General features: G+C 31.5%; 1 protein-coding gene across 1 annotated transcript; it reads left to right on the plus strand.

Annotated features, from left to right (window-relative positions):
• The first annotated feature begins 1,708 nt into the window (after nt 1–1,708).
• LOC145111643 (uncharacterized) lies at nt 1,709–2,035 on the plus strand. Its single transcript, XM_079047904.1, has one exon. The coding sequence runs from the start codon at nt 1,709–1,711 to the stop codon at nt 2,033–2,035; it is 327 nt and encodes a 108-aa protein (XP_078904030.1).
• Nucleotides 2,036–12,726: the final 10,691 nt, after the last annotated feature.

Here is a 12,726-nt window from a genome sequence, read left to right on the forward strand (position 1 = left end):
GAAACCACTAGATGGGGAACCACTCCTCTTATACCTTTCAGTATCCTCTAACTATGTAAGTACAGTTTTAGCCAAAGATCTCATTGGGGATAAACATCCCATATACTATGCAAGTAAAAGTCTCTTGGATCCTAAGACCAGGTATTCCCATCTTGAAAAGCTAATAGTTGCATAAGTAACCGCTTCCACAAAATACGACCCTATTTTGAAACACACATTATACATGTAAGAACGAATTACCCCATCAGGAATGTTATGAGAAAACTAGAGATGTCAGGTAGGATGGAAAAGTGATTTGTGAAGCTAAACACATATAACATCAAGTATGAACCAAGATCAACAATAAAGTCACAAGCACTAGCAGACTTTGTGGATGATTTCAGTGATGATCTACAACCTGAAGCAGAGTTAGAAAGCAAGGAACTCCAAAAAGAAGAAAGCATGGGAAGATGGACACTCTTCACTGATGGATCCTCAAACTTTAGAGGAACAATCCTAGAGATCATACTAAAATCGCCACAGGGAGACATCATACGACAGGCAGTCAGTTGTGAATTTGATACAACCAACAAAGAAGCTAAATACGAAGAATTATTCATGGGATTACAGCTGGCCAAGGATCTTCAAATCAAGGATCTTCATGTATTTGTTAACTCCTTATTATTAACTAATCATTTTAATGGATCTTATACAGTAAAAGGCGAAAGACTAGCACTATACCTCCAAATCCTCAAAAAGTTGGCCTCTGAATTCGAAGCTTCCAGCCTAAGCCAAGTTCCTAGAGATGAAAATGTTGAGGCAGAAACACTAGCCAACCTAGAATCTTCCCTTAGGATCCCGCCAAAAATTAGGATCCCTGTAACCCGTATACTGATCCTAGCGATAGAAGATCCCTCCAACAAACCAGATGATCCCAATCACCATGACCAAACAACCAACATGGCAATAATCGAGGATCCTGGCCCTCAACCTCTTCCTCAGGATCCTAACCGCAAGGATCCCAACATTCAGAATCCTCCACAGCGCTCCAAATTTTGGATCCAGCCCATTGTGGAATTTCTCCAAAATGGCACAATCCCAAGAGAAGAAAAAAGCGAGATGTGACATCCTGGAATTTAGGGCATAGATTTTAAACGACTAAATTACAGTAAATTTATTTTTAATTTAACTCGTTCAGTTTTAGTGCATCTAATGAAATATAAATAAATTCAATTCAATTATTATAAAATATCAGAAGATATTCTTACACCCAAATGTGTAACCTGACAACCAAATCAAACTGCTCAACTGCAGCGCTGATTAATGCGTCTGAAAAACTGAAATTTTTCATTAAGCAGTTTTGAGCAAAGAAAACATTAAAATATTATAGTACATGTTCCTCTGTTTCCAAAAATAGAAAGAACGTCCAAAACGGAGTTCGTATGCAAAAGATACGACAGTTTTAAAAAAAAACATACAGTAAAACACTGTTTTTTTTTTAATCGCGGAAACCGAATCAATCCGTTGAGGTACCTACTGGCCAATAATCAAAAAGAATGCTTTCTTGCACACCCAAAGATGTGATGCTTGCCAAAGACATAGAAACATCCTACATCAACCAGCAGAACCGTTACATCCTATCGTTTCCCCTTGGCCATTCATGAAATGGGGAATGGATATACTTGGCAAGTTACCAAATGCCCCTGGGGGAAAGGTATTCATGTTATTAATGACGGATTACTTCTCGAAATGGATAGAGGCTGAATCCTTTGTTCAAGTACGAGACAAGCAGGTGGTCTCATTTATCAAACGAAATATCCTGACCAGGTTCGAGATCCCTGCTGAGATCATATGCGATAATGGATCCCAGTTCATAAGCAAAAAGACTAGAGACTTTTATACGATTTGGGGGATTAAAATGATGATGTCCACTCCTGTTCACCCTCAAGCTAATGATCAAGTTGAATCCATCAATAAGATCGTAGTCAACAATCTAAGGAAGATGTTAAATGAGAAGAAAAGAAGATGGGCAGAGGAACTTCCTCTCGTCCTATAGGCAGATAGGACCACTTCAAAGGCAACCACTGGCCAAAATCCATAATTTTTGGTGTTTGGAACAAAATCCGTAATCCCTACTGAAATAGTAATCCCAACAACAAGATAGCAATTGCAGGATCAAGAGAATAATGATAGGATCCTAGCCCAAGATCATGACACTATTGATGAACTCAAGAATCTTGCCAAGATCAGTATTTCTACTCATCAAGAGAGGATCACTAAAGCATATAACAAGAACATTAGAGTAAGAAGGTTCTAGGTAGGCGACTTGGTACTTAGGAAAACATTCCAGAATACCAAGGATCCCAGTGCAGTCAAATTAGCACCTAAATGGGATGGACCATATATCATTGATTCAAAAGCGGGAAAGGGGGCATATTGGCTAGCTACCCTTGAGGGTAACTTACTGCCAAGATCCTGGAATGCCATCTATCTGAAAGTACTTCATGTAACTTATCTTGATCATTTTCAAACAAACTCAAGGTACACTCTCTCTACTCTCTACTTTTATCTAATTCTTTTTATTCCTCTGAAAGCCAATACTAACTTAAGCATCAGAGGGGCATTAGCCAAGCTAACTCCTACCCCAAGCTAACGTTTTCTATGCACGGGGAATCAAGGATCCTAGTGTCGAAGGATCCTGACACATAGGGATCTTAACATTCGATGATCATGACATTGTAGGATCCTGACATTCGAGGATCCTAGCATTCAGAGATCCCCATAGATATATGATTTTGTAATCTTGACAATTGCAGTAATTATCCAAGACAAACTACGAACAGAGACTGGTCATCTCTCCAACGAATAAGGGTACTTAATCCACTCTAAGGATTAAAGATTTAATTACCTCTTTCATACGAGTTAAGTTTCTACACCTCGCTTGGATGCACGAAATCTTACTATGGGATGTGAATAAGGGGATAATTTCATGTTTTAGTGACTTTAAAACCCTCTTATTTTTTAACATATGTCAATATCCTAACATTTAAACAAAAGGTTTATAACACTTATGTGTTATCCTAAGTTGGGATCTTCCCTAGTGATTTCATAAGGTTTATAACACTTATGTGTTATCCTAAGTTGGGATCTTTTCCAGTGATTTCATTGGGTTAATAACACTTACGTGTTATCCTAAGTTGGGATTTTCCCCAGTAGTTTACTAAAGTTTATAACACTTATGTGTTATCCTAAGTTGGGATTTTCCCCATTAATTTACTAAAGTTTATAACACCTACGTGTTGTCCTAAGTTGGGATTTTCCCCAGTAATTTACTAAAGTTTATAACACCTACATGTTGTCCTAAGTTGGGATTTCCCCCAATAATTTACTTAAGTTTATCCTAAATTGGGACTTTCCCCAGTTACTTTTTAAAACTAATGTATTATCTTTACTTGGAATTCTCCTCAAAAATTTGTTGAACATAATCGTGTTGTCAAAAGATGGGATTTTTCCAGGAAACATTTAAGGCTTTATAAACAGGTATCCTCTCATGTTGCATTTGAAGTTGGGATTATTCACAGTTAATCCCTGAAGAGGGATCCTTCATGATTCGCTAAGTAGAAGCTTAACAGGGATCTTTCAAGTAAGGATCCTTCATGTCCAATTCAAGGGAGTGTGAACCCTAAGGAGCACCAGGTTTTATCTATCCTTTAAAATGATATTTTCTACATAATGTTAAAGGTCTATTATCTTAAAAAGATCTTAACTATTTTAAGATTTCAATTTGATTACTAACAATTTTCAGGTTGTTCAGGGTTCTTTCTGTGATTCTGAATACTCAAGGATACCTAGAAATCCTATTGTTATGAGCACATAAACTAACCATGGAAACAAAAGAATATAAAACAACCATAGCATAAAAGGGGTTGCCCAACAACCCCACAAAAGAAAAGAGTGAAATATTGTTTTATAGACCCAAATTTATTCAAAGTGTTTTTAAACTAAATCAATCTTAAGCTGCAGATTGATCACCAACACCTACAACCACCTCCGTCTTTTCTCCTCCTTCTTTTGACCGCGATGCATGATCCCGACAGGTACCATCGGGCTCGCCGGTCAATTTGCCTAAGGCCTCACGCCATCCAGTCACATTCCAGGATACCGCATTCTCAAGATCCTCTGCAAGCTTGATTTTCGCCCACCAGACATCAGTAATGGCACTTGTCCTCACCTCAGAAATCACGTCGTCTATTTCGACCACATGCTCTTTTTCCTTCTCAGCTTTCTCCTTAGACAGCTTCACCACTTTCTGCACGAGCTCGTTGTTGACTCCTTCCTGCTCCTTCAAGGCATGTTCTGTTTGGGCAAGCTTAACCTTGAGATCCTCATGGGAACGATAAGCGGATTATGATTTCTCAAGTTCTCACAAATGTTTTGGTTCTCAAAAGAACTTGGTTATATATATATATATATATATATATATATATATATATATATATATATATATATATATATATATATATATATATATATATATATATATATATATATATATATATATATATATATGGTCCGGTTCCGGTGAGGACTGCAAAGACAATTCTCCATAACTCATTTCGTCAAGGGCACAAAAGTCAAACTCAATACTTGGTTGTGGTGCATTCGCATGCGACCCATGTCCGTGGTAATTAATATAGACTTGATGATTTAATCACGTGCGACGAACGTCAATAAAACGTTATTTAAATGAGTTTTATTATTTATTTTCAGTTTTTCGTTTATATTCGTTTTTTTAAATAAAAAAATAACAACTATATACTCGGTTTTCACGTTTTCACATTTTTTATTGTATTTTTTTGTTTTTTATATTTTTTATATATATATTTTTTAAATTATTATTTTTTCGTTTTTTTTATTATTATTTTAATATCTTTACTACATAGTTGAAGATAATAGTGTTTTTGTTTAGTTTTGGATTTTTTTCTAATTTTTTTTAACTAAATATCGGTTTGAGTTTCTAACATTTAACAATTATAAAATTTTAAATAACAAGACTATTGAAGATCATAACATTTTCCGTTCATACATTTTTTGAACATATTATTTTTGGATTATAAAATTTTGAATCAAATTATTTTGAATCATAGTATTTTAAATCAAATCATTTTTAAATCATATGATTTTGAATCAATAATATATTCAATTAAATACTTTTTTTTTTAAAAAGAATTGTGGATTATTATATATTTTGAATCATTTATTTTTAAATCATAAACGATATAATTAAGCATTATTAAATATTTAAATCTAAATATTTTTAGATCATAATAAATTGAGAATCATAAACAAGTTAAATCAAAAGTTCTTTTTGAATTATAAATATTTTGAATTATCACATTTTGGGTAATATTATGTTTATACTTTTTTTAAAAAAAATAATATTTCTTAAAATTTAAAAGAAATACTTCAAAAGCTTAATTTGGAAAAATTATTTTTACAAAGTCACTAATATATTAAGTAGAAGTATCCCTTAAATTTTTATGATTTTGGAGAATTTTTTCTAGGTTTTTTAATATAAAAAATAATTGTTTTTCAAATTTTCATGATTGTTCATTTTCAGATTTTTTTTTTCAATGAAAAAAAAAAGTTTTTGCTAAAAAATGATGTGGGTGGAAAAAAAAGTTAGGCTTGACATGCGGAGAGAGAAAAAAATAAGAGAGTGGGTTGGTGGGAATGCCCTTATTCCTTTTACTTATTTAAGCTCTAAATAATTAACTTTTGTCGGTACATAATTATTAAAAGGTTATATAATCTCGTGAGATATTGACGATAAATAGAATTAAATCTTCATCTTTTATTTTTTCAATCCTACGACAATGATTTGTACTCGTAACCTCCTTTATTTTTGAGTCATCACCCGATCCAATATATATATATATATATATATATATATATATATATATATATATATATATATATATATATATATATATATATATCAAATTTTTATAAGCAAAATAATGAAAAAATCAACATCCTTTTGAATGGTAACATTCTTATTTTCTAACTACTTAGAAGATTATGGAAATTTTGAAAGAAAACATGTTAGGCTTTATTATTGGTATAAGTATCCAACTATTTATTATTTGATAAATGACTATTTGGCTCAAGATACAAGCCAATCCATTTTAGCTGGGGTCATTGTTGAATTAAAAAAAATTCCAATTGCTGTTAAAAGAAATTTTAACTAAAATGAAATATATATATATATATATATATATATATATATATATATATATATATATATATATATATATATATATATATATTATTGGTATACCATCCAACTATTTATTATTTGATAAATGACTATTGGGCTCATATTGGGCTCAAGACACATGCCAACCCATTTTAGTTGGGCTCATTGTTGAATTAAAATAATAATAATAATCCCAGTTGTGTGTTGAATTAAAAAAAAGAAATTTTAACTAAAATGAAAACATGAAACTTTAAACATTGATTTTTTATTTGCGGACTTAAGGAAACTATATTTTTATGTATTTGTTGTGTGTTTGCACATTCAGTGCGGCGGAAGCCATATTAAGTTGGAATGATATAAATGCTTTGAGGCGTTCATTTATCAATATCTATTTCTAATGTATGATCGTAATACTGGTGTCTAGCTCTTGTCGCAATTAATTTATTTTGGTAGACTTCAGTAATATATTTGTATTGTTGCCGATATTAATTTATGTTGATGAAAATACGTTCCTAATTATCTATCCATGACTTCTAGTTGAATTAGCAAAACTAATTCGAATTACAAACTATTTTCCTTTTAGAGTATAAAATCGGAAAAGTAGGCTTAGATCAATGTATTTTTATATACATAAATGACGGCTCATGTTTTCCACCAATATTTGTTTCATTATTTTCGAATTTTACCAATTTGAACAAAGAGAGGGAAAGTACGGATGATAACACATATAGTCACCTTATATAATCCTCTCTAATAAATGAATGTTTTTTTGCCACATGTCATCTTTTCCTTCATTTTGACATTTGTCATTTTGTGGGAGTTTTAAAATTTTTATTTTCCACTTGTCATTTTTTAGGAATTTCCATTTTCTTAAAATAAAATTCCGTAAAATTGTAATGGATTCCATCATATTAATTTGATAATAAATTCTCATAAATACTCCAAACGATTTAATTTCTTTTGCAAATGTTTTAAAATATTACATTTTGTTATGTAAAGTATTACTTTATAAAATATTTCATGTTTATATATTGATATTAAATTTTTATTTTTAATAAACTCGTGTAATACACGGGTCTCACACCTAGTTACAAATTAAACAAAGTATAACAAATGCTCTATTTTTTAGCTAGTTCAAAACTATTTGATAGATTACTTTACAATTATATAAGTTTTATAATATTAGATTAATAAAACATATAGATAGAATTTAATCCATATCAAAAATAGATTATGGTCCTAGTACTTTCATAATCAAACCAAACACATTTCTTTACAAATAATTTAAAGAACACTCAAGTTTATTTTTATCTCTATGTATGAAAGATTAAAAAAACCGTGTATAAATGTCGGTGCTTGAATTATACTTGGTTTCTCGCATGTATACTTTCATCCAATTAGCACGTTAGCATTAGATGACAATCGAAAACAAAGGTAAGGAAACGTAAAAGCACTTGTTAAAGAGAAACAAATAAATGTATGAAAAATTATAATAACATAGAAGAAAATACGATATTCAATAAAATAAAACTGAATCTTAACCGCCTCTTCACAAATAAGTGGTTCCAATGGTACAAAAATTATTAGTATGTAGACAACAGTGGTGGCAAAGCATTGATGTGTGGAGACTGATTTACTTTTAACTTTATAAACAATACCTGACCATTGATTTTGAGAACCTGTCAAACAAATGAAAATAAGCCCCCAAGTAAACAGGAATAAGGAATGAAAAACTAATTGATTAAGAAACCAAAGAACTTGTGAAAGACAAGAACAAAACCTTTTGTGAAAAGACAAAAACAGAACCTTTGGTTGATTTTGAAGTAAGGAATAATGGCGGCACTCTTGGCTAGCAAAACTACAAATTGATTTTAAAGAAGTTTTCGTAAAATGATGTGTATTGTTGGTGATTTTCTATCACTAATATTATTTAAGTGTAATAAGATTAATTTGTTGATCAATGTCACTTTGATAATTATCGAACAAATTAGTATGGTGCGGAGTGCACATTTGTTTGATTTTGTCATTGTTGAAACTATACTGCTATTTAGGGGCGAAGCCCCTGAGCTGACGGGGGTTCGGGGGTAGCGCCCCTGGGAGCGGGGTCCAAGGGGCAGAGCCCCTGGCTATGTTACTATATAAAAAATGTCTCAGAAATCCGTAATCTTGGTAAAAACACGCGGTTTTGTGATTCATTTATAGACCCGGTTTTATGTTGGTTTATGACAGGTAATATGACCGTTTTTTGGATAGGAAGTTGTTTTCCTGTAACTATCATATGACAATTTAAAGACAGGAAGTTAGTTTCTGTTATACGATCATTTTCGGATTCATTTTGGGTACAGATTTAATAACATATTCTTCATTCTCCCTTCTAAAAAAATAGTGAGTTTCATCCGATTAGAGATTTTGAGTGTACCCTCGAAATGCTTTAATCTGAAAATGTCTCACAACTCTCACTGATCCAAGTATATCTATATCCTGTTTTTCTAACATGTATTAATAAAAGTGAGATTAATAAAAAAAATTAAAGGTAGGGAAGCAAGAATCAAACCATGTTAACTTAGAAAAAAAGAAGTAAATTCGTTTACTAGGCCATGTGAACTAAATATAACTAATGTTATATCTGTCCGTTGGTCCCAATATAAAAACAAAAGATCATTTTTACTTTCTTTTGTAGTATCAAATCTATTTATATTTTTGTATTTTGATTAGAAATTCATTTACTTATTTTATTAGTCTTAATAAGTCTTATTTATATGTCTTTGTTGAATACATATGTTCTTACTCAAAAGTTTTACATTAAAATAAAAAATAAATATATTAAGTAGACAATATCAAAAACCCAAGGGAAAGAACCTTCAAGAGACTAACAATTAAACAGATATCATAAAAAAACAAAGGGGCAATTTCGACCAAAATTTTATTGCGAACCAAACGTGAACTGAATATAGGAGCATATACACAGGGACAAAACTCGACAAGGGCCGGCTGGTAGATTTTAAGGGCCCTGTGCTAAAAAGAAAATTGGAGCCCTAAATACAATTTTTTAATATATAAGGAAAACAAACTTAAGACCGTGAATTGTAACTTAAAAGTAAATAAATTAATTAAAAAGGAACATATGAAATTTTATAAAAAGTTTAAGGGCTAATTATGTAACTACTGAAAACTGATTTGTTAAACATATTGGAATGAGGGGTTGTTTATGAAATATATAGCAAAAAGAAATGGCCAAATCTATAACTCTAATTTAAAAAGTCAAAATGCAATTGTAACTTAAAAGTAAATAAATTAATTAAAAAGGAACATATGGAATTTTATAAAAAGTTTAAGGGCTAATTATGTAACTTCTAAAAACTGATTTGTTAGACATATTGGAAGGAGGGGTTGTTTATGAAATATATAGCAAAAAGAAATGGCCAAATCTATAACTCTAATTTAAAAAGTCAAAATGCACTAAACAAGATTTGAACCCATTTTGCTTTTACATAGGGACTAGTCTTTGCCAATTGGGCTACACGAATTTTATGTAATATCTTGAATAAATTCATATATATTTAGTTATTAAATATATAATCTAATTAAAACTCGGGTCCTAATTTTTTCGGAACCCTGTGCGGTTGCCCCTCTTGCCCCCCCCCCCCCCCCCCCTTAAAACCGGGCCTGAACTCGACCCAAGATACAAGATTACCATAAGTTTTGGACTGGTTACTATTGCTAACAATTTGGTTAAATAGGTATTCATATTTAACCCACAATCAAACCCTGAATTGTATGATGAAACTCAAAGATTACATATGAACCTAATATTTATTATTAGATACTATTAGATAAATACAATTAGGTACCCTCTAATATAAGCAATGTGTTATGCGATACTAAACTTAGTCTAACATTGCTCCGCAAGCTAAGGGCGGGAAACAACCTGTAGCATGGATCGTAAAAAGAAAAATCTTTGAGAAAATAACGGTTTTGTAAAAACATTCATGATCTGATCAACAGTGGGGAAGAACTTAACACGTAACTGACAAGAAGCCACATGTTCACGAACAAAGAGAAAATCCACTTGAACATGTTTAGTGCGTGCATGAAAAATCGGATTAGCACCAAGATAGGTAGCACTAAGATTGTCACACCAGAGAGTAGGTGGATATTGCACTGAAACTCCTAGTTCATTGAGGAGAGCTTTCAACCAGATTAATTCAGTATTAGCAAGGGCTTTATACTTCGACTCGGTTGAGGATCTTGAGACAGTACACTATTTTCGGGTAGTCCATGAGATCTAGTTTGATTCCAAATATATAGCAAACCCTCTCGTGGAATGTCGATCATCGGGGCAGTCAACCCAGTCCGAATCCAAGAAGGCGCATAGGAATCAGTTGCAGAATGTTGTCAATTACCATCCATAAAGGTTAGTAGAGAGGAACACGAATTGTGTCAAATGAGAAGACCAAAATCATTTATGTCCTATAAGTACCGCAAGATGCGTTTGAAGGCATACCAATGATTTTCGGTAGGTGCATGCATGAATTGACACACTCTGTGACGGCGAAGGCAATGCCAGGGCTAGAAATAAAGGTGTACCTTTTACTAGACTTAGTTTAACAATACAACAACTTTCACTTGCAGGACTCATCAAGGGTGGTTCTTTAGATAATGTTGTTGTATTTAGGTGAGACTCAGATGATTTTCCCGATAGTTAAAGATTTTGAAGTATGTTTTGTGAATCTGAATGATGAATTATGTTCATAAAGTTTAATGTTTTGACCTTTGTGTTCACCTGAAAAGTCAACATGGTCCACCTAACGCATTGTACTTTCAACTTTCAAGTATCTTATTTGTTATAACAATAGTATCCTATTATTTTTTGTTGAACTTCTAAATATAGAACATCTTCCGGCCCGTGCAACGCGTGGGTTACTTTCTAGTTATTGTTAAAAATAAATTTTTGACTAACATGATATATATATATATATATATATATATATATATATATATATATATATATATATATATATATATATATTTGGATGAGCAAAACTAATTCGAACTAGAAACTATTTTCCTTTTAGAGTATAAAATCGGAAAAGTAGGCTTAGATCAATACATGTATTTTTATATACATAAATGACGGGTCATGTTTTCCATCAATATTCGTTTCATTATTTTCGAATTTTACCGATTTGAACAAAGAAAGGAAAAGTATGGATGATAACACATATAGTCACCTTATATAATTACAAATTAAACAAAGTATAACAAATGCTCTATTTTTTAGCTAGTTCAAAACTATTTGATAGATTACTTTACAGTTATATAAGTTTTATAATATTAAATTAATAAAACATATAGATATAATTTAATCCATATCAAAAATAGATTATGGTCCTAGTACTTTCATAATCAAACCAAACACATTTTTTTACAAATAATTTAAAGAACACTCAAGTTTATTTTTATCTCTATGAAAGATTAAAAAAAACCGTGTATAAATGCCGGTGCTTCAGTTATACTTGGTTTCTCGCATGTATACTTTCATGATTTCATCCAATTAGCAGGAGGACCCACAGTTCGCATTATACAACTCTATGACAATCGAAAACAAAGGTAAGGAAACGTAAAAGCACTTGTGAAAGAGAAACAAATAAGCGTATGAAAAGTTATAATAACATGGAAGCAAATACGATATTCAATAAAATAAAACTGAATCTTAACCGCCTCTTCACAAATAAGTGGTTCCAATTGTGCAAAAATTATTAGTATGTAGACAACAATGGTGGCAAAGCATACAGGAATAAGCCCCCAAGTAAACAGGAATAAGGAATGAAAACTAATTAATTAATAAACCAAAGAACTTGTGAAAGATAAGAACCAAACCTTTTGTGAAAAGACAAAAACAGAACCTTTGGTCGATTTTGAAGTAAGGAATAATGGCAGCACTCTTGGCTAGCTAAACTACAAACTGATTTTAAAGAAGTTTTCTTAAAATGATGTGTATTAATAAAAGTCTGATTAATAAAAAAATGAAGGTAGGGAAGCAAGAATCAAACCATGTTAACTTAGAAAAAAAAAGTAAAGGCGGTTTACTAGGCCATGTGAACTAAATATAACTAATGTTATATTTGTCCGTTGGTCCCAATGTAAAAACAAAAGATCACTTTTACTTTCTTTTGTAGTATCCAATCTATTTATATTTTCGTATTTTGATTAGAAATTCATTTATTTATTTTATTAGTCTTAATAAGTCTTATTTATATGTCTTTGTTGAATACATATGTTCTTGCTGAAAGTTTTACATTAAAATAAAAAATAAATATATTAAGTAGACAACATCAAAAACCCAAGGGCAAGAACCTTCAAGAGACTAACAGTAAATATAAATCATAAAAAAAAAACACAAGGGGCAATCAAAATTGTATTGCGAACAGAACGTGAACTGAATATAGGAGCATATACACAGGGACAAAACTCGACCCAAGATACAA

The sequence above is a fragment of the Lactuca virosa genome, chromosome 5 (assembly GCF_052849685.1).
Source record: "Lactuca virosa cultivar CGN04683 chromosome 5, Lactuca_virosa_CGN04683_v6, whole genome shotgun sequence".
In the NCBI taxonomy this organism is placed as follows: Eukaryota; Viridiplantae; Streptophyta; class Magnoliopsida; order Asterales; family Asteraceae; genus Lactuca; species Lactuca virosa.

What these genes read in the sequence shown, in the direction of transcription:
- LOC145111643 (XM_079047904.1), top strand. Translation starts at nt 1,709, where the DNA reads ATGACGGATTACTTCTCGAAATGGATAGAGGCTGAATCCTTTGTTCAA.